Raw genomic sequence first — 23,496 nt, 5'->3', positions numbered from 1 at the left:
ATAGTTTCCGGTCTATTCTGAGCCCGATCTCTGGAGATAAATAAAAATAAAGAACTATACGACAGATGTGTAATATATTTAATGCAGCCGAACCATTTATTACAATGCATTGATGTGATGACTTTCAAAGAGTAAAGCAAGCACTGCTGAATAAAGTATGATTTTATCTTTTACCAAACGTTTTTTTATATGGAATGCAGTTGGAGGTCAACCAATCACAGAGCTTGAGAACTAATTACGGGGTTTGTGAAACAGAGCACATGGTGCTGGGGATTCTGGGTAGTGTAGTGTCTTCTGCCATCCTTTACTCCGAAAAAATATTTGTTACTCCGAATCGAAGGGGAAAAATACAAAAGCATTGCACACAATTTAAACCAATCAGTGTTGTGTAATTAACAAGGATAATCTGGTGTTTTTGAGTTTATGAGTTTTGCAGATATCACTGTCAAATAAATCGACAGTAAGGGGAATACTTACTTCCGGGTGTACAATTCTCCGTTATCCAATGGGAATGGACGCTCACATTGCCTTTAAGGGCAGCCGACACAAACGAATGCCGTGCTTCCATGAGCGTCAAATCCCGCCGCAGATGGGAATACATTGAAATCAGTTGAAAGCTATTTGCGTCCCTTTATGAAGCTGAAGACTAGGAGCATCACAACTGGACGCCTCGGGACTCTGACCAAACGTCGCTCCTGGACGATTATGGGGTGAGAGTGTGTTGGGGAAGAAAGCTCTTCCTCTCATTGGCTCTAAATCAAACTCCATGTTAATGAGAGTTATGGAGAAACATCGTTCTTACAAGCTTTGGTTGGTCCCACGTGTTAAGGAGAAGAAACTAAGATTTATCTGTTTATCTAACTGCTCTGATCACACTGTCACACACACCTTCCCTGGTAATATCTTCACTTCATCCCCAGTTAAAACGTATGGAAACATCCTCTCAGTGAAAGTGTGTGTGAAGGTGTGCATGTGTGTGTTCGTGTCAGGATCAGAGAACGACAGCTTTCCTCTGTCCCAGTCCAGACTCACTCTGACCCTCTGGAGCTCCTTCTTCAGGCTGAGAGTAGTTTCTTGTCCTGGTGGTGACCATGCTGAGTATTTACCTTCATAAAACTGTATGCTCCATAATCCAGACTCCATGTCTCCTTTCCTGTCGACAGACTCTGCTAACACACCCAGTTCCCAGCATGTATTGTCTCCAACCTGGACATCCCAGCTGTGAGTCCCTGAGGCAAAGCCCTCAGAGCCCAGGACAGAGAAGTTATCAAACCTCTCTGGATTATCAGGACGTTTCTGTTCCTCCTCTTCCTCCTCTCGCTCCTCTTCCTCTTCTTCTTCTTCTCTCACACTGGTCAGATCTTCAGACAGGATGAGGTATGGACCAGCAGTGTTTGGGTCCAGGATCACAGGGTAATAGGACATCATGTCCTTCATCTTGCTCCAGATGTTGAAGCTGAGGTTGCCCAGGTGTTTGGCCTGGTCTATCAGAGCTCCTGAGGGCAGCTGTGGAGCCTCCAGCAGGGGGCGCTGCAGCCTCTCCACTGCAGCCTTGTAGTTGAGCAGGAAGGAGACGTCTTCAGCTCTCAGCTCCTCCTCTGTGGCTCTGACTGTGTGAGAAAGAGCTGCTATCTCTCTGCTCACAGCCTCCATCTTCTCCTCCATCATCCTCCTCTTCTGCTCCTCTTCCTCCCTCAGTGCAGCCATCCTGGCCTCCTCTTCCTCTTCTAGAAACTGGTGGAGCTTCTTAAACTGCTCCTTAATCTGCGTCTCTGTGTCTAGGGCCTGGACCTTCAGGTGTTCTGCTGTTTGATCAAACTTCACTTTAACTTCTTCAAAAGTCTCTAACTTCTCCTTTAAGGGCTGCAGAGCTTCCTGAAGCTTCTTCTTGTGTTGTCGTGCAGCTTCATCGATGGGTTTGAATCTGTGGACGCTGTGTTTCTCTGAATCTCTGCAGACGACACACACTGGCTGCTGGTGGTCCAGACAGAAGAGTTTGAGTTTCTCAGAGTGCAGACTGCAGAGAGCCTCTGGAGACCTCTGGTCTCTCTCCTGTAGGAAACTCTCACACAGGTTCTTTAACACCAGGTTACAGGGAGGTTCTCCTCTTGAAGATCTTCTCTGACAGACTGGACACTCTTGTGTTGGTTTCTCTCTCCACCAGGTCTGCAGACAGGCTTTGCAGAAGCTGTGGCTACAGGACAGAACCACAGGGTATCTAAAGACTTCCTTACAGACCGGACAGCAGAGATCTTCCTCTGATCTGGAAGCCATGTTGTCTCTGAGTGAAGCTGAAACACAGCAGACAGGAAATACAGTCAGTCATTTAAAACAGCAATTGTAACCCCAGTGTTTAAGTGAGAAGTTATCAGCTATAGAACCATCAGCTTTCCACCTGTTGTGTCTAAAGTGATCAGTTAGCTCACCAAAATGGGTAAGGTCGTATTTATCTAGTCGTTCTCAATGTTTTCTTATAAATAATAAACTATCATCAACCGAACCATGCTCACTGGGAGTGCCACAAGGCTCTGTGTTGGGACCGTTGTTGTTCAGCCTATATTAATGATCTCTATCCGGATGTATGCTGACGAGACGATCATTTACACTCAAGGGAAAATGCTGAACAGGTTGCCACTAAGCTCTCAGTAACACTGCACAGTGATTCATGTCTGATTTTAAATAAATAAAAACAGTTACGATGTATTTTACTAACAAACCCAAACCAACCGTTTATCCACAGCTTAGTGTTAATGGACAAACCATCAAAACGTTAATGATGTAAAATATCTAGGAGTGATCTTGGATACCAATATGATTTTTGAAAAACATGAAATACAACATCTTTAAAAGTAAACATATCACCGGGTTACGTATTGTAACCCTTGTTATATTAACACAGGCGGAGCCCTCTACTGGACTCTATGGGTACTACCCTCTATGCAAGCATTCACCTACTGAGATTTCTATAGACGTAGCCGGCCTTGGGGCGGGCCTACCTGAATGCGTGCTTCTCACCGTATAAAAGGAGGCCTCGCCTCCTGACTATCATCCTAAACCTCTCTTCAGCGAGCGGAATAGGACAGAGAGTGCCCTGATTAGAGGGCTCCGCCTGTGCTAATATAACAAGGGTTACAATACGTAACCCGGCGTTATATCTCTCACAGGCTCCGCCCTCTACTGGACTCTATGGGTACAGTGGGTGGAGCCCTGATGTATACGTGCACTGTCGTCCAACAACAACATTCCACCCAACTGCCCCTGACCGGCTTTTCTGGTCAGCAGCTGCTGCCCCACATTCTCCTTTACCCCGGTTGTGACCGTGGAGAAGTTTGGGCTACGACTGACAGAGCACACGCTGCTGCGCTTACCTCACAGAAAGTGTGCTCAAAAAACAGTGCTGCCCCCGCCCCCCCCGCCCATAGGCAGATGGGGAGAATCCCCAGCCCTGTGTGGGCTCACTGTGCACCTACCTCCCTGAGTCCCTAAGGATCACAGGGAGAGTGCAAGTGCCGATGCCCCACACTCAAACACTGACCCCGTGCAGAGTGTGTGTGGACTAAAGTGTGGAGGGCTACCCCCCTCCTGCCCCCAGGCAGGCGAGGGGAGCCCTCCAGCCCTGTAAGGGCCCAAAGCGCATTACGTCACCCCGCGACCCTCCAGGGGCCCGGAGAAAACGTAAGCGCATTTACGCCCGTGGAGGGGGTCAGATGCCTACTGACCCACAGCCCCCCCCCTCCTCACCAGTCCTGTGTTGCCCCAGCAAGCACAGATGAGGAGAAAGAGCCAGACATGTCCAAGAGATCAAACTTTATGAAAGGGCCTGGCGTTGACCAAGACGCCGCTGTGCATATTTCCTCCACACTCACACCGTTGAATAAGGCTGTTGACACAGCTACAGCCCGTGTGGAGTGCGCACAAATTGCCTGTCCGTAGGCACGTGCAATGCCTTCGCAGAGCCAGCCTGCTAGGCATTTCTTGGACAGATCTTTCCCGATCACCCCGCCCTCGACGCACACAAACAGCTGTTCGGTGCGTCTTAGGGCAGCCGTGCGCTCCACATACCATGCTAGCGCACGCACCGGGCAGAGGAGGTGCAGTTTAGCTTCCCTGGCCCCACCATGGGGGGAAGACTAAAACCCCCCCAACTGAATAGCCCTCGATCTGAACGCACTCCTTAGGCTCTTGGGCACAAAGGAGGGGTTCGGTCTGAATGTCGCCCGGCTCCGGTCACCCCAAATCATTGAACAGCTCGGGTGCACCGACAGAGCGGTTACCTCGGACACTCTTTTGGCTGACGTAAAGGCAAGGAGTAACGCTGTCTTCCACGACAGTGCTTTCAGGGAGGAGAGCTCTAGAGGCTCAAATGGTTCTGTGACCAGAGCCTCGAGCACCAGGGGCAGGTCCCACTGCGGGGCGGAGGCGCACACTAACGGGAGAAAAGGCTGACCTGCCGTCAAATCCCTCATGGCAGGACGAGATGGCTGCTGCATACACCTTTACCGTAGAATGCACACGCCCTCTGTCCACCAATAACTGTAAGAAGGATCAAATAGAGCCCAACTCACAAGATAGGGGCTCTATTCTCCGCTCCTCACACCATCGCTGGAATCCCAGCCAATTCGGCCTGTAACAGGCTGTGGTGGATCCTGCTCTAGCTGCCTGGATAGACTGAATAACACTGTCAGACAATCCATCCTGTCTCAGCCTGTCCCTCTCAGGAGCCAAGCCTGGAGAGGACGGCCCAGAGTGGGTAACGCCCTGATTGCACCTGCCTCTTGAGACATCGCCCCCCAGAACTGGGGCTACCAGGGTTGGCCCACCTTCATCTGTGTCAGCTCTGAGTACCACGGAGCCCCGACGCAATCCGGTGCTACTAGGATGACTGCCAGACGTTCTCGCCTCACTCTCCCCAGGATGCAATGCATTTTTCCACACACACATCACTAGAACTAGTTTACAAACGTAAACCACCGTTCTCCTGCGGAGGTCCCTGAACGCACCGCGGCCACTCTTACGAGAGCCGCGCGCCTACGTATTAACGCTGTATTTCCCATTCAACGGTCAAATGCATTAATCGGAGCTATTATACCAGGCAAGGTGTGTTTTCTGCAGCACGCCGGCAATAGCGTCTCTTGAACCCGCACAGTGCTTTGACAGCACTCGGTTTATTCCACTCACGTGCACACGCCCACCTGCTGGCTCCCTTTACTGGGGTTTACAGCGGGGGGGAGTGTAGAACAGTGTTCCTTCCTCTGGGGATGAGCAAGAAGCAGCCACACTGCGATTACTCCTTATCCCGTGAGCAAGGAGATCAATCCAAAGAGCCCTTCCGTAAACAAGCTACTTATTCGCCTTGCGGCCCAATAATCGCTCTGACCTGGTGAGGCGTGGGCATCTCTAGCAATGAGCGAGTAGCCCACACACCCGCCCCCATGAGAGTACTGCCCTGGGCGGTGGACTTCCATGGACGCCGGACCCGGAAGGAATGGCGAACGTGAATGGCACCGCCTCGGTCATATCCTGGTCCCCCAAAAACTTTAAGCAAAGGTGGTGGGGATCGGCGCCCGCTATTTCAGCCAGGGCACGAAAGGACAGGCCCGGGTCTCTAGCAGTGGCGACTCTCTGGAGGTATGATAACTCTTTCTTCTTCCAAACGTCTTATCTCTGCTTCAGTTGTTGCCCGCTCGCTGAAGAGAAAGGGGATGATAGTCAGGAGGCGAGGCCTCCTTTTATACGGTGATATGCGCATTCAGGTAGGCCCGCCCCAAGGCCGGCTACGTCTATAGAAATCTCAGTAGGTGAATGCTTGCATAGAGGGTAGTACCCATAGAGTCCAGTAGATGGCGGAGCCTGTGAGAGCTATAACAGGAACTCATTAACAATAGAAGCATGATTTCCCCACATCTTCAGCATTGTATCCCCTGCTGGTCTCAGGCCAGTAAGACTGAGCTGAAACCAGTTTCAACCCTCTTTTGATAAGAAATCATTAAAACACCATCCATGCAATATGTTATCCAAATACAATCGCCTTCTGTTTTCAATAACTCTAATTGGTATTCAACATCAGATACAACGCTTCTCCAGCACCGTTGAGAAGCTTCTTCCAGCTCCGCTCTGAACAAATGGGCAGAACCTCGACCCGCCCTGAACGCAGATGTAACCTCTGCACAATCTGCCATCTCTTGTTTACGCAATCAAACATTGGAATCTGCTTCCATCTTAAAACCTGCTCAGATTTTCACATTTCATCCCAAATGTAGCTTATTGTGTCTTACCAAAATGAAGTTTTCAGTAATTTGAGATGTTAGATAAATGATTCGTACAATTATATGTATTTTGTCAAGTGGACTAGTATATGTATACCGCTGTACTTTGATCTGGTTTTATTGAGAGTGTGATAGGCTCTAGGACATGTTTTATTGCTGTCTTGACAGATCTGCTGTTTAAGTGGCCGTGACAGACCTCACCTTTACCTCACCTACCTCTATTAAGCTTATCATGAATACAAATTGGTTTGATGGAAAGGATGTATGTCTCAATAATGTCTTATCAGACATGTGAAACCAGACAGAACATCCTGAACTCTTGGCCTATGCGCACTATGCATTTTAGAAGGTGCAAGCAAAGATTAAAGTTCCAACCACAAATCTAGGAAGACGTTGTGGTTTTTGACACCTTGACAACGGTTACAACCAGTGTGCGAAATACCCTTCAATAATTGGGGGGGTCCCCATCTCCCGTTTATTGCGCAACATACCGGTCGAAGATTTCTCAATATGCAGTAGGCCTCTATACAATATTTCATGGATGCAAGCCAAGACAATCAGTAGTCTATAGCAGCGTTTCTCAACCGGGGCGCCGTCTGGCGTCTTCAGGGGTGTCATCAAATAATTATGACGTTCCCATGAATGAATGAATACACGACCGTTAAAGAGCCGTCTGTTTTCGATTCTATGCGAGGAAATGCTTTTGCCAGCCAAAAAAGAAGATATTTGTGAATAAATGTTTTGAATTATGAATACTGGACATAGTAAGCTTAAAAACATTTTAGTGACCATTGCAAGTGACAAATAAATATTATAATTTGAGACCCCCCCTCAAATGTAGCTGTTGAGGCTTTCAGGGCGGCTCAGGTGTTAATCAGGGGGGTCGAGCTCCCCCGGACCCCCCTGTATTTCGCACACAACGGTTGAGCACAGGATGCAGACGGACTACGTCAAGATTTGAACCAACTTCCTGGGCCAGCGAATCGTAGAGACAAGCTGTCCTTATAGTCTCTCTAAATGAAGTCTCTGTTAATAAATTAAAGTATAAAGTTTGCATATTTGAAATTTTTAAAGAAAATAATTTGATTCTAAACATGACATTGACAATGTGTTCTGCTTTCATGAAACATTTCATATTCCCTCTCGTTAAAATTGCATATTATTACTATGAGTCTTTAATTGTTTTAATTTTAACTTTACATTTTTAATTGTTCATCAAGTAAAAGGCTCTAATTTTACTTATTTTGACTTTGTGTCTTTTGTTATTTTTTGGATTCTTGTAAATCCGCTATTTTTGTTAAAACCTTAATAAAACCAGTTTGTACTTTGTACATTTCGACCCAACTCCTGGTCTCTCTGGTGGTCTCTGAAGGTATCTGCTTGGTCTCAGAGTGAGGTAAGAACACCCTTCCTTGGAAAAGGCTGACATTAGTTGATGATTTGGATTTTAAATAGTTTAAGGGGAATAGAAACTCTTTCATTGATGTTGAAATATGACATATGCTCTGCTGATGTGGTGATGTCACTGCTGTGATATTAATGTTTGACTCTGGCTGGGTTTGATATTACTTTGATTGTTTTAATTGGTATAAGGGGATCAAAAGAGGGGGTTAGGGATTGTGGGTCCTGAAGCTGCCCTAATTACCAAGGGGTCTCCCAACGACACAGGGTTTCTCCTCCAGGGGCAGTTTAGATACTGCTCTGGGGTTCTACCAGCCCACCAACACCTACTACACTACACACTCCGTTTAGCTATCATGGTGGTCGGACATCCAACACTTTATCTCTGAAATAAGTGATACGACGGGCCGTTTGGTGTTAGAGGCCACGCTGTAAACGCCCCCCTAAGCAGATTACGTTGATCGTGTAGATTCTGGGGGTTTAGTCCTAAAAAGATTGGACGGCCGTTCACCGGAGCCTTATCAGCACCGGAGCTCGGTACCGGAGACGACCTAGATATTAACGTTGGTTGTATGGAAGTTAGATTCCTTTTCAGCTGGTTGATTGTTATGTGTTCCTGCCCAGGGACTGCAGGTGGAAATTAGCTTTTAGCTATAATATAGCATTTAGCATCTATTCTCTTTATAAGATTAACGTATTTGTATGGATGATCCTTGTTCAATAAAGACATCAAATAATATAAAGTCCTCCTCTACGGACTGAAATCTACTCTGAGTGATGTTGGAGTCAGACTCACCTTCAGGGGGTGGAGGGTCCTCTGGTTGAAGCAGCAGAGTTGTAGTTCCCTCTTTTCTCTCCTGTAGCTGAACTCAGAGGAAGTTGTTAGTTTGTTCTGAAGGTGATCGTCTGGTTTTCAGTCCGTCTCTCTGAAGTGATGAAGTCTGCTGAGTGCTGTTTCCTCTCATGGAACTCAAGGAGTGTCTCAGTTCAAAGTGTGGATTCATTGCAGGATTAAAGGTTGTCGTGGAGAGTTAAACATTAACAAATCATATGGTGCAGAGTGATCGTAGGTACTGTAAACCGTTATCAAACCAAACGCGGTAGTTCTAAACCTGAACCCATTCATCTCTACGAGCGTACCGTGCTGAATCTAATCTTTCCTATTTCTGTGACCGGGTTTGAGTTCTTGCTGCTGCTTCGAGTTCTCCAACTTAGGGATGCCATAAAAACAGCAATCAGACGTTTACTCCTGCGGTCGATAGATTATTTTCGATGTCGTCATTGTTGTAGAACTAATTGTTCTGTAATTCATCCAATCACACACCAGTAGCTGCTTGGAAGACGTAAAGACAAACATTGGTTCACAAGATCTTTAGCTAACGTTATGCTGTGGATTTGATACGTGTTGAAGACGATGAGTGGTCTTCTGAAACCAACAGGTGATTTCCTAACAGCTCGAACTCTTTTTCCCGGTGGTTTGAACAGAACGCTAACATGTCTAAAGAAGTCTGATGAAGATGGATGGATGTTTAGGGCCACACGATCAAAACCGGGCCGATCTCAAACCTGACCTTTAAGCCTCAACACCTGAACACTATAATGTGTTTATTTCATTTCCCCTATAGCTGTGAGAGTGCTCTGCTCACCGTGGGGGAGAAACTGAAGGAGATGAAGGGTGTTTGCAACAAGGGTTTAATCAGAGACCAACGAAAAACCAGGGGCAACATAAAAGAGTCCAACCAGAAACAAAATCCACTTCATGGCACGCCAGGTAGGGCTTCTGAGGGACTCCCCCCTCCATTACATTACATGACATGTCACTTGTTAGACGCTTTTATCCAAAGCAACTTACATACTAAACACTGTGGACAATCCCCACAGGAGCACTTTGGGGTAAAGGGTCTCAGAGACACAACGACATGCTGACTGCAGTAGAGTTTGAACCTGTGACCCTCTGATCCAAACACCAAGGCTCTATCCACTGCGCCACACGCCTCCTGGACCCAGCCCACTGAGAGAGACCAGAACCAGGTTCCCAGCAAGCTTTTATCGAGTGACTGGTGACCTGGTTCTGATCAGCTGTCTGTCCCCGCTGCCACACAAGTATATATTAGTCCTGACTCTGATTAAATCCTGAGTTTAAATGTAAATGTAAAACTTAATATGCTGAACTCCTATGTGTTTACTCCTCCAGGCTCTGCCCTGTGACCCTGTTCAACATTCACTACTTATATAACATACTCATGATTATAAAACCTTTTCTTTAATCCCTGATTCTGAGGAACCAAGAGTTAATTCAGGCTCTGAACTCTGTTTATTAAATATCATTTCAGTTTAAACATTGATTTTAATGTCTGGAAACGTTATAATCTGAAGTAGATTTCTTAATGTGTTTGTTCAGAGCTGATAAATGATTGGCCGCTCAAACATTCAGGTGGATACATGTTTTTATTTATTCTGGATCCCGTCACACACAAATCAGAAATGAACAACAATTTAAAATGACACAGAATGAAAGAAACAGAAAAGGTTAAACTAACCCGACATAAAGATCTGAAATCATTGATCATGTGAAGAAAGCTCTTCCTCTCATTGGCTCTAAATCAAACTCCATGTTAATGAGAGTTATGGAGAAACATCGTTCTCACAAGCTTTGGTTGGTCCCACGTGTTAAGGAGAAGAAAGTAAGTGCATGTATTTCAGTTTAATCAAAGTTGATCATAGATACAAAAAGGATACCTCCCAACTAAATAACAAGAAACTAAACAGGTGCAGCTTTAGCTAATTCCTCTCTGAGAAATGAACTCCATCAGAGATATAATCCTCCTGTTTTTCTAACTGCTCTGTTCACACTGTCACACACACCTTCCCTGGTAATATCTTCACTGTTTCCCAAGTGTAAATGAATGGAAACATCTTCTCAGTGAACGTGTGTGTAATGGTGTGTATGGGTGTGTTCGTGTCAGGATCAGAGAACGACAGCTTTCCTCTGTTCCAGTCCAGACTCACTCTGACCCTCTGGAGCTCCTTCTGCAGGCTGAGAGGAGTTTCTTGTCCTGGTGACAGTGCTGAGTATAAACCTCTATTACACTTTATTCTCCATAATCCAGACTCTATGTCTCCCTTCCTCTGGACAGACTCTGCTAACACACCCAGTTCCCACCATGTATTGTCTCCAACCTGGACATCCCAGCTGTGAGTCCCTGAGTTAAAGCCCTCAGAGCCCAGGACAGACAAGAAGAAATCATCAAACCTCTCTGGATTATCAGGAAGTTTCTGTCTCTCTCCTCGTCTCACTCTGGTCAGATCTTCAGACAGGATGAGGTATGGACCAGCAGTGTTTGGGTCCAGGATGAGAGGAGAGTAGGACACCATGTCCTTCATCTTGCTCCAGATGTTGAAGCTGAGGTTGCCCAGGTGTTTGGCCTGGTCTATCAGAGCTCCTGAGGGCAGCTGTGGAGCCTCCAGCAGGGGGCGCTGCAGCCTCTCCACTGCAGCCTTGTAGCTGTGCAGGAAGGAGACGTCTTCAGCTCTCAGCTCCTCCTCTGTGGCTCTGACTGTGTGTGAAAGAGCTGCTATCTCTCTGCTCACAGCCTCCATCTTCTCCTCCATCATCCTCCTCTTCTGCTCCTCTTCCTCCCTCAGTGCAGCCATCCTGGCCTCCTCTTCCTCTTCTAGAAACTGGTGAAGCTTCTTAAACTGCTCCTTAATCTGCGTCTCTGTGTCTCGGGCCTGGACCTTCAGGTGTTCTGCTGTTTGATCAAACTTCACTTTAACTTCTTCAAAAGTCTCTAACTTCTCCTTTAAGGGCTGCAGAGCTTCCTGAAGCTTCTTCTTGTGTTGTCGTGCAGCTTCATCGATGGGTTTGAAACTGTGGTCGCTGTGTTTCTCTGAATCTCTGCAGACGACACACACTGGCTGCTGGTGGTCCAGACAGAAGAGTTTGAGTTTCTCAGAGTGCAGACTGCAGAGAGCCTCTGGAGGTCTCTGGTCTCTCTCCTGTAGGAAACTCTCACACAGGTTCTTTAACACCAGGTTACAGGGAGGTTCTCCTCTTGAAGATCTTCTCTGACAGACTGGACACTCTTGTGTTGGTTTCTCTCTCCACCAGTTCTTCAGACAGGCTTTGCAGAAGCTGTGGCTACAGGACAGAACCACAGGGTATCTAAAGACTTCCTTACAGACCGGACAGCAGAGATCTTCCTCTGATCTGGAAGCCATGTTGTCTCTGAGTGAAGCTGAAACACAGCAGACAGGAAGTACAGTCAGTCATTTAAAACAGCAATTGTAACCCCAGTGTTTAAGTGAGAAGTTATCAGCTATAGAACCATCAGCTTTCCACCTGTTGTGTCTAAAGTGATCAGTTAGCTCACTAAAATGGGTAAGGTCGTATTTATCTAGTAGTTCTCAATGTTTTCTTATAAATAATAAACTGTCATCAACCGAACCATGCTCACTGGGAGTGCCACAAGGCTCTGTGTTGGGACCGTTGTTGTTCAGCCTATATTAATGATCTCTATCCGGATGTATGCTGACGAGACGATCATTTACACTCAAGGGAAAATGCTGAACAGGTTGCCACTAAGCTCTCAGTAACACTGCACAGTGATTCATGTCTGATTTTAAATAAATAAAAACAGTTACGATGTATTTTACTAACAAACCCAAACCAACCGTTTATCCACAGCTTAGTGTTAATGGACAAACCATCAAAACGTTAATGATGTAAAATATCTAGGAGTGATCTTGGATACCAATATGATTTTTGAAAAACATGAAATACAACATCTTTAAAAGTAAACATATCGCCGGGTTACGTATTGTAACCCTTGTTATATTAACACAGGCGGAGCCCTCTACTGGACTCTATGGGTACTACCCTCTATGCAAGCATTCACCTACTGAGATTGCTATAGACGTAGCCGGCCTTGGGGCGGGCCTACCTGAATGCGTGCTTCTCACCGTATAAAAGGAGGCCTCGCCTCCTGACTATCATCCTAAACCTCTCTTCAGCGAGCGGAATAGGACAGAGAGTGCCCTGAGTAGAGGGCTCCGCCTGTGCTAATATAACAAGGGTTACAATACGTAACCCGGCGTTATATCTCTCACAGGCTCCGCCCTCTACTGGACTCTATGGGTACAGTGGGTGGAGCCCTGATGTATACGTGCACTGTCGTCCAACAACAACATTCCACCCAACTGCCCCTGACCGGCTTTTCTGGTCAGCAGCTGCTGCCCCACATTCTCCTTTACCCCGGTTGTGACCGTGGAGAAGTCTGGGCTACGGCTGACAGAGCACACTCTGCTGCACTTACCTCGCAGAAAGTGTGCTCAAAAAACAGTGCTGTGTGGGCTCACTGTGCACCTACCTCCCTGAGTCCCTAAGGATCACAGGGAGAGTGCAAGTGCCAATGCCCCACACTCAAACACTGACCCCGTGCAGAGTGTGTGTGGACTAAAGTGTGGAGGGCTACCCCCCTCCTGCCCCCAGGCAGGCGAGGGGAGCCCTCCAGCCCTGTAAGGGCCCAAAGCGCATTACGTCACCCCGCGACCCTCCAGGGGCCCGGAGAAAACGTAAGCGCATTTACGCCCGTGGAGGGGGTCAGATGCCTACTGACCCACAGCTCCCCCCCCCTCCTCACCAGTCCTGTGTTGCCCCAGCAAGCACAGACGAGGAGAAAGAGCCAGACATGTCCAAGAGATCAAACTTTATGAAAGGGCCTGGCGTTGTCCAAGACGCCGCTGTGCATATTTCCTCCACACTCACACCGTTGAATAAGGCTGTTGACACAGCTACAGCCCGTGTGGAGTGCGCACAAATCGCCTGTCCGTAGGCACGTGCAATGCCTGCGCAGAGCCAGCCTGCCAGGCATTTCTTGGACAGAGCTTTCCCGATCACCCCGCCCTCGACGCACACAAACAGCTGTTCGATGCGTCTTAGGGCAGCCGTGCGTTCCACATACCATGCTAGCGCACGCACCGGGCAGAGGAGGTGCAGTTTAGCTTCCCTGGCCCCACCATGGGGGGAAGACTAAAACCCCCCCTACTGAATAGCCCTCGACCTGAACGCACTCCTTAGGCTCTTGGGCACAAAGGAGGGGTTCGGTCTGAATGTCGCCCCGCTCCGGTCACCCCAAATCATTAAACAGCTCGGGTGCACCGACAGAGCGGTTACCTCGGACACTCTTTTGGCTGACGTAAAGGCAAGGAGTAACGCTGTCTTCCACGACAGTGCTTTCAGGGAGGAGAGCTCTAGAGGCTCAAATGGTTCTGTGACCAGAGCCTCGAGCACCAGGGGCAGGTCCCACTGCGGGGCGGAGGCGCGCACTAACGGGAGAAAAGGCTGACCTGCCGTCAAATCCCTCATGGCAGGACGAGATGGCTGCTGCATACACCTTTACCGTAGAATGCGCACGCCCTCTGTCCACCAATAACTGTAAGAAGGATAAAATAGAGCCCAACTCACAAGATAGGGGCTCTATTCTCCGCTCATCACACCATCGCTGGAATCCCAGCCACTTCGGCCTGTAACAGGCTGTGGTGGATCCTGCTCTAGCTGCCTGGATAGACTGAATAACACTGTCAGACAATCCATCCTGTCTCAGCCTGTCCCTCTCAGGAGCCAAGCCTGGAGAGGACGGCCCAGAGTGGGTAACGCCCTGATTGCACCTGCCTCTCGAGACATCGCCCCCCAGAACTGGGGCTACCAGGGCTGGCCCACCTTCATCTGTGTCAGCTCTGAGTACCACGGAGCCCCGACGCAATCCGGTGCTACTAGGATGACTGCCAGACGTTCTCGCCTCACTCTCCCCAGGATGCAATGCATTTTTCCACACACACATCACTAGAACTAGTTTACAAACGTAAACCACCGTTCTCCTGCGGAGGTCCCTGAATGCACCGCGGCCACTCTTACGAGGGCCGCGCCACTACGTATTAACGCTGTATTTCCCATTCAACGGTCAAATTCATTAATCGGAGCTATTATACCAGGCAAGGTGTGTTTTCTGCAGCACGCCGGCAATAGCGTCTCTTGAACCCGCACAGTGCTTTGACAGCACTCGGTTTATTCCACTCACGTGCACACGCCCACCTGCTGGCTCCCTATACTGGGGTTTACAGCAGGGGGGGGGGGGGGGGGGGAAGTGTAGGACAGTGTTCCTTCCTCTGGGGATGAGCAAGAAGCAGCCACACTGCGATTACTCCTTATCCCGTGAGCAAGGAGATCAATCCAAAGAGCCCTTCCGTAAACAAGCTACTTATTCCTCTTGCGGCCCAATAATCGCTCTGACCTGGTGAGGCGGGGGCATCTTTAGCAATGAGCGAGTAGCTCACACACCCGCCCCCATGAGAGTACTGCCCTGGGTGGTGGACTTCCATGAACGCCGGACCCGGAAGGAATGGCGAACGTGAATGGCACCGCCTCGGCCATATCCTGGTCCCCCAAAAACTTTAAGCAAAGGTGGTGGGGATCGGCGCCCGGTATTTCAGCCAGGGCACGAAAGGACAGGCCCGGGTCTCTAGCAGTGGCGACTCCCTGGAGGTATGATAACTCTTTCTTCTTCTTTCAAATGTCTTATCTCTGCTTCAGTTGTTGCCCGCTGGCTGAAGAGAAAGGGGATGATAGTCAGGAGGCGAGGCCTCCTTTTATACGGTGATATGCGCATTCAGGTAGGCCCGCCCCAAGGCCGGCTACGTCTATAGAAATCTCAGTTGGTGAATGCTTGCATAGAGGGTAGTACCCATAGAGTCCAGTAGAGGGCGGAGCCTGTGAGAGCTATAACAGGAACTCATTAACAATAGAAGCATGATTACCCCAAATCTTCAGCATTGTATCCCCTGCTGGTCTCAGGCCAGTAAGACTGAGCTGAAACCAGTTTCAACCCTCTTTTGATAAGAAATCATTCAAACACCATCAATGCAATATGTTATCCAGATACAATCTCCTTCTGTTTTCAATAACTCTAATTGGTATTCAACATCAGATACAATGCTACTCCAGCACCGTTGAGAAGCTTCTTCCAGCTCCGCTCTGAACAAATGGGCAGAACCTCGACCCGCCCTGAACGCAGATGTAACCTCTGCACAATCTGCCATCTCTTGTTTACGCAATCAAACATTGGAATCTGCTCCCATCTTAAAACCTGCTCAGATTTTCAAATTTCATCCCAAATGTAGCTTATTGTGTCTTACCAAAATGAAGTTTTCTGTAATTTGAGATGTTAGATAAATGATTCGTACAATTATATGTATTTTGTCAAGTGGACTAGTATATGTATACCGCTGTACTTTGATCTGGTTTTATTGAGAGTGTGATAGGCTCTAGGACATGTTTTATTGCTGTCTTGACAGATCTGCTGTTTAAGTGGCCGTGACAGACCTCACCTTTACCTCACCTACCTCTATTAAGCTTATCATGAATACAAATTGGTTTGATGGAAAGGATGTATGTCTCAATAATGTCTTATCAGACATGTGAAACCAGACAGAACATCCTGAACTCTTGGCCTATGCGCACTATGCATTTTAGAAGGTGCAAGCAAAGATTAAAGTTCCAACCACAAATCTAGGAAGACGTTGTGGTTTTTGACACCTTGACAACGGTTACAACCAGTGTGCGAAATACCCTTCAATAATTGGGGGGGTCCCCATCTCCCGTTTATTGCGCAACATACCGGTCGAAGATTTCTCAATATGCAGTAGGCCTCTATACAATATTTCATGGATGCAAGCCAAGACAATCAGTAGTCTATAGCAGCGTTTCTCAACCGGGGCGCCGTCTGGCGTCTTCAGGGGTGTCATCAAATAATTATGACGTTCCCATGAATGAATGAATACACGACCGTTAAAGAGCCGTCTGTTTTCGATTCTATGCGAGGAAATGCTTTTGCCAGCCAAAAAAGAAGATATTTGTGAATAAATGTTTTGAATTATGAATACTGGACATAGTAAGCTTAAAAACATTTTAGTGACCATTGCAAGTGACAAATAAATATTATAATTTGAGACCCCCCCTCAAATGTAGCTGTTGAGGCTTTCAGGGCGGCTCAGGTGTTAATCAGGGGGGTCGAGCTCCCCCGGACCCCCCTGTATTTCGCACACAACGGTTGAGCACAGGATGCAGACGGACTACGTCAAGATTTGAACCAACTTCCTGGGCCAGCGAATCGTAGAGACAAGCTGTCCTTATAGTCTCTCTAAATGAAGTCTCTGTTAATAAATTAAAGTATAAAGTTTGCATATTTGAAATTTTTAAAGAAAATAATTTGATTCTAAACATGACATTGACAATGTGTTCTGCTTTCATGAAACATTTCATATTCCCTCTCGTTAAAATTGCATATTATTACTATGAGTCTTTAATTGTTTTAATTTTAACTTTACATTTTTAATTGTTCATCAAGTAAAAGGCTCTAATTTTACTTATTTTGACTTTGTGTCTTTTGTTATTTTTTGGATTCTTGTAAATCCGCTATTTTTGTTAAAACCTTAATAAAACCAGTTTGTACTTTGTACATTTCGACCCAACTCCTGGTCTCTCTGGTGGTCTCTGAAGGTATCTGCTTGGTCTCAGAGTGAGGTAAGAACACCCTTCCTTGGAAAAGGCTGACATTAGTTGATGATTTGGATTTTAAATAGTTTAAGGGGAATAGAAACTCTTTCATTGATGTTGAAATATGACATATGCTCTGCTGATGTGGTGATGTCACTGCTGTGATATTAATGTTTGACTCTGGCTGGGTTTGATATTACTTTGATTGTTGTAATTGGTATCAGGGGATCAAAAGAGGGGGTTAGGGATTGTGGGTCCTGAAGCTGCCCTAATTACCAAGGGGTCTCCCAACGACACAGGGTTTCTCCTCCAGGGGCAGTTTAGATACTGCTCTGGGGTTCTACCAGCCCACCAACACCTACTACACTACACACTCCGTTTAGCTATCATGGTGGTCGGACATCCAACACTTTATCTCTGAAATAAGTGATACGACGGGCCGTTTGGTGTTAGAGGCCACGCTGTAAACGCCCCCCTAAGCAGATTACGTTGATCGTGTAGATTCTGGGGGTTTAGTCCTAAAAAGATTGGACGGCCGTTCACCGGAGCCTTATCAGCACCGGAGCTCGGTACCGGAGACGACCTAGATATTAACGTTGGTTGTATGGAAGTTAGATTCCTTTTCAGCTGGTTGATTGTTATGTGTTCCTGCCCAGGGACTGCAGGTGGAAATTAGCTTTTAGCTATAATATAGCATTTAGCATTTATTCTCTTTATAAGATTAACGTATTTGTATGCATGGTCCTTGTTCAATAAAGACATCAAATAATATAATAAGTCCTCCTCTAAGGACTGAAATCTACCCTGAGTGATGTTGGAGTCAGACTCACCTTCAGGGGGTGGAGGGTCCTCAGGTTGAAGCAGCAGAGTTGTAGTTTCCTCTTTTCTCTCCTGTAGCTGAACTCAGAGGAAGTTGTTAGTTTGTTCTGAAGGTGAATCTGATCGTCTGGTTTTCAGTCCGTCTCTCTGAAGTGATGAAGTCTGCTGAGTGCTGTTTCGACTCATGTAACTCAAGGAGTGTCTCAGTTCAAAGTGTGGATTCATTGCAGGATTAAAGGTTGTCGTGGAGAGTTAAACATTAACAAATCATATGGTGCAGAGTGATCGTAGGTACTGTAAACCGTTATCAAACCAAACGCGGTAGTTCTAAACCTGAACCCATTCATCTCTACGAGCGTACCGTGCTGAATCTAATCTTTCCTATTTCTGTGACCGAGTTTGAGTTCTTGCTGCTGCTTCGAGTTCTCCAACGTAGAGATGCCATAAAAACAGCAATCAGACGTTTACTCCTGCGGTTGATAGATTATTTTGGATTTCGTCATTGTTGTAGAACTCATTGTTCTGTAATTCATCCAATCACACACCAGTAGCTGCTTGGAAGACGTAAAGACAAACATTGGTTCACAAGATCTTTAGCTAACGTTATGCTGTGGATTTGATACGTGTTGAAGACGATGAGTGGTCTTCTGAAACCAACAGGTGATTTCCTAACAGCTCGAACTCTTTTTCCCGGTGGTTTGAACAGAACGCTAACATGTCTAAAGAAGTCTGATGAAGATGGATGGAAGTTTAGGGCCACACGATCAGAACCGGGCCGATCTCAAACCTGACCTTTAAGCCTCAACACCTGAACACTATAATGTGTTTATTTCATTTCCCCTATAGCTGTGAGAGTGCTCTGCTCACCGTGGGGGAGAAACTGAAGGAGATGAAGGGTGTTTGCAACAAGGGTTTAATCAGAGGCCAACGAAAAACCAGGGGCAACATAAAAGAGTCCAACCAGAAACAAAATCCACTTCATGGCACGCCAGGTAGGGCTTCTGAGGGACTCCCCCCTCCATTACATTACATGACATGTCACTTGTTAGACGCTTTTATCCAAAGCAACTTACATACTAAACACTGTGGACAATCCCCACAGGAGCACTTTGGGGTAAAGGGTCTCAGAGACACAACGACACAACGACATGCTGACTGCAGTGGGGTTTGAACCTGTGACCCCCTGATCCAAACACCAAGGCTCTATCCACTGCGCCACACGCCTCCTGGACCCAGCCCACTGAGAGAGACCAGAACCAGGTTCCCAGCAGGCTTTTATCTAGTGACTGGTGACCTGGTTCTGATCAGCTGTCTGTCCCCGCTGCCACACAAGTATATATTAGTCCTGACTCTGATTAAATCCTGAGTTTAAATGTAAATGTAAAACTTCATATGCTGAACACCTGCTATGTGTTTACTCCTCCAGGCTCTGCCCTGTGACCCTGTTCAACATTCACTACTTATATAACATACTTATGATTATAAAACCTTTTCTTTAATCCCTGATTCTGAGGAACCAAGAGTTAATTCAGGCTCTAAACTCTGTTTATTAAATATCATTTCAGTTTAAACATTGATTTTAATGTCTGGAAACGTTATAATCTGAAGTAGATTTCTTAATGTGTTTGTTCAGAGCTGATAAATGATTGGCCGCTCAAACATTCAGGTGGATACATGTTTTTATTTATTCTGGATCCCATCACACACAAATCAGAAATGAACAACAATTTAAAATGACACCGAATGAAAGAAACAGAAAAGGTTAAACTAACCCGACATAAAGATCTGAAATCATTGATCATGTGAAGAAAGCTCTTCCTCTCATTGGCTCTAAATCAAACTCCATGTTAATGAGAGTTATGGAGAAACATCGTTCTCACAAGCTTTGGTTGGTCCCACGTGTTAAGGAGAAGAAACTAAGTGCATGTATTTCAGTTTAATAAAAGTTGATCATAGATACAAAAAGGATACCTCCCAACTATATAACAAGAAACTAAACAGGTGCAGCTTTAGCTAATTCCTCTCTGAGAAATGAACTCCATCAGAGATATAATCCTCCTGTTTATCTAACTGCTCTGATCCACTGTCACACACACCTTCCCTGGTAATATCTTCACTTCAAACCCAGTGTAAATGTATGGAAACATCTTCTCAGTGAAAGTGTGTGTAATGGTGTGTATTTGTGTGTTCGTGTCAGGATCAGAGAACAACAGCTTTCCTCTGTTCCAGTCCAGACTCACTCTGACCCTCTGGAGCTCCTTCTGCAGGAGGAGATCAGTTTCTTGTCCTGGTGACCGTGCTGAGTATTTACCTCTATTACACTTTATTCTCCATAATCCAGACTCTATGTCTCCCTTCCTCTGGACAGACTCTGCTAACACACCCAGTACCCACCATTTATTGTCTCTAACCTGGACATCCCAGCTGTGAGTCCCTGAGTCAAAGCCCTCAGAGCCCAGGACAGAGAAGTTATCATCAAACCTCTCTGGATTATCAGGAAGTTCCTGTCTCTCTCCTGGCCTCACTCTGGTCAGATCTTCAGACAGGATGAGGTACGGATGAGCAGTGTTTGGGTCCAGGATGAGAGGAGAGTAGGACACCATGTCCTTCATCTTGCTCCAGATGTTGAAGCTGAGGTTGCCCAGGTGTTTGGCCTGGTCTATCAGAGCTCCTGAGGGCAGCTGTGGAGCCTCCAGCAGGGGGCGCTGCAGCCTCTCCACTGCAGCCTTGTAGTTGTGCAGGAAGGAGACGTCTTCAGCTCTCAGCTCCTCCTCTGTGGCTCTGACTGTGTGTGAAAGAGCTGCTATCTCTCTGCTCACAGCCTCCATCTTCTCCTCCATCATCTTCCTCTTCTGCTCCTCTTCCTCCCTCAGTGCAGCCATCCTGGCCTCCTCTTCCTCTTCTAGAAACTGGTGAAGCTTCTTAAACTGCTTCTTAATCTGCGTCTCTGTGTCTCGGGCCTGGACCTTCAGGTGTCCTGCTGTTTGATCAAACTTCACTTTAACTTCTTCAAAAGTCTCTAACTTCTCCTTTAAGGGCTGCAGAGCTTCCTGAAGCTTCTTCTTGTGTTGTCGTGCAGCTTCATCGATGGGTCTGAATCTGTGGTCGTTGTGTTTCTCTGAATCTCTGCAGACGACACACACTGGCTGCTGATGGTCCAGACAGAAGAGTTTGAGTTTCTCAGAGTGCAGACTGCAGAGAGCCTCTGGAGGTCTCTGGTCTCTCTCCTGTAGGAAACTCTCACACAGGTTCTTTAACACCAGGTTACAGGGAGGTTCTCCTCTTGAAGATCTTCTCTGACAGACTGGACACTCTCGTGTTGGTTTCTCTCTAAACCAGTTCTTCAGACAGGCTTTGCAGAAGCTGTGGCTACAGGACAGAAGAACAGGATCTCTAAAGACTTCCTGACAGATCGGACAGCAGAGATCTTCCTCTGATCTGGAAGCCATGTTGTCTCTGAGTGAAGCTGAAACACAGCAGACAGGAAGTACAGTCAGTCATGGCTTTTAAAACTATAATTGTAACCCCAGTATTTAAATGTGGTGATAAGTTATCAGCACATCAGCTTTCTACCTGTTGTGTCTAAAGGGGTTTTAAAAGCTGAACAGCTGGTGTCACACCTTAGCAACAACGACCTACTCCTCCCTATGCAGTTTGGATTCAGGAACATTTAGGGGCTGTTTACACGAGAACGAAGATACTGTTTTATCTGCAACCTTTCTCTTTCATATAGCCCGTTCGTACACAAGGCCGTAACGGAACGGTCATTTACACTGAAGGAAAAATGCTGAACAGGTTTCCACTAAGCTCTCAGTAACGCTGCACAAAGATGCTCAATGGCTAAGTGATACTTGTCTTACTTTAAATACAAAAAAAGGTGATTAATAAAGATGAATGTATTTGTATGCATGGTGCTTGTTCATTAAAGATATATAATATTATAATAATGCCCCTCCCCCCCTCTACTGACTGAAATCTACTCTGAGTGATGTTTGGAGTCAGACTCACCTTCAGGGGATGGAGGGTCCTCAGGTTGAAGCAGCAGTGTTGTAGTTTCCTCTTTTCTCTCCTGTAGCTGAACTCAGAGGAAGTTGTTAGTTTGGTCTGAATCTGATCGTCTGGTTTTCAGTCCGTTCGTCTCTCCGTAGTGATGAAGAATAACAAACTGTTTCCTGGTTTGTATCTTTATTCAAATCTAACACATTCCAGTGTGTCTCATTCCACAAACACCAGCCACTCCTCATCAGCTCTCAGTAAACTGGTTTAACGTCATTTCATCTCTGCAGTACAGAACATATTAACCCTCACAGAGCTCATACAAATATCCTTCATTTGTTCAGTTATAATAACGCTTTTATTATCAGGTCCAGAAAGAGAGTCACTTTGTTCTGCACATTGGACAGCAATCAAACAGGACGGTCCCTTTTTTTTTAGGAGTCAGATTTTGTTGATTGGATTTTGAAGTTAATCCTTGGTCGCTCTTATTTTGAAATCTATTTTTGTTACTTTTATTCTGAAGTCAGTTGCTGGTTCCTTTTTTTTTGAAGTCAGTCCTTGGTTGGTTTTACCTAAGGTACATTTTGAATGCAGGAGTTTTACTTTACGTACCAGAGTTCTTCTATACTTTGGTATTACCTGCATGAATGTTTTATGTGGTAGATAGAGAAGATAGAAATATCATGTACACTTAAATACTGTTCGGTAAAATGGCTGATGACTTCCTCTCCAAACGTAGCACTTGAGTCGTGCAGGAATCGTGCTGTAGTTCCTTTGTAGCCCAACATTAGTCACCTTTAGCTTAGCGGTGGTGACGTGAAGTCATGTGACCGTGCTGTAGTTCCTTTATAGTCCAACATTAGCCTCCTTTAGCTTAGCGGTGGTGATGTGAAGTCATGTGACCGTGCTGTAGTTCCTTTATAGCCCAACATTAGCCACCTTTAGCTTAGCGGTGGTGACGTGAAGTCATGTGACCGTGCTGTAGTTCCTTTATAGCCCAACATTAGCCACCTTTAGCTTAGCGGTGGAGACGTGAAGTCATGTGGCCGTGCTGTGGTTCCTTGATAGCCCAACATTAGCCTCCTTTAGCTTAGCGGTGGTGACGTGAAGTCATGTGACCGTGCTGTAGTTCCTTTATAGCCCAACATTAGCCACCTTTAGCTTAGCGGTGGAGACGTGAAGTCATGTGGCCGTGCTGTGGTTCCTTGATAGCCCAACATTAGCCTCCTTTAGCTTAGCGGTGGTGACGTGAAGTCATGTGACCGTGCTGTAGTTCCTTTATAGCCCAACATTAGCCGCCTTTAGCTTAGCGGTGGTGACGTGAAGTCATGTGACCGTGCTGTAGTTCCTTTATAGCCCAACATTAGCCACCTTTAGCTTAGCGGTGGTGACGTGAAGTCATGTGACCGTGCTGTAGTTCCTTTATAGCCCAACATTAGCCACCTTTAGCTTAGCGGTGGA

At 46.5% G+C, this 23,496-nt stretch overlaps 2 protein-coding genes across 2 annotated transcripts in view; both read right to left on the bottom strand.

Annotated features, from left to right (window-relative positions):
• The window catches only part of LOC307043332 (netrin receptor UNC5D-like), a 254,270-nt gene that overhangs the window by 32,036 nt on the left and 198,738 nt on the right, over positions 1-23,496 (bottom strand).
• LOC307042838 (uncharacterized protein) lies at positions 487-22,877 on the bottom strand. The gene is made up of 4 exons (XM_079687004.1): positions 22,048-22,877; positions 18,051-18,186; positions 10,517-11,905; positions 487-2,291 (listed from the first exon to the last, which is right to left on the bottom strand). Exons 3-4 carry the CDS (start codon positions 11,886-11,888, stop codon positions 871-873), a joined length of 2,793 nt encoding a protein of 930 aa, XP_079543130.1. The 5' UTR covers positions 11,889-11,905; positions 18,051-18,186; positions 22,048-22,877; the 3' UTR covers positions 487-870.

The sequence above is a fragment of the Notothenia rossii genome (assembly GCF_949606895.1).
Source record: "Notothenia rossii genome assembly, chromosome: 6".
Lineage (NCBI taxonomy): Eukaryota > Metazoa > Chordata > Actinopteri > Perciformes > Nototheniidae > Notothenia > Notothenia rossii.
The sequence above is the reverse complement of the archived record's forward strand: the minus strand, read 5'-3'. Positions and strand labels throughout refer to the sequence as shown.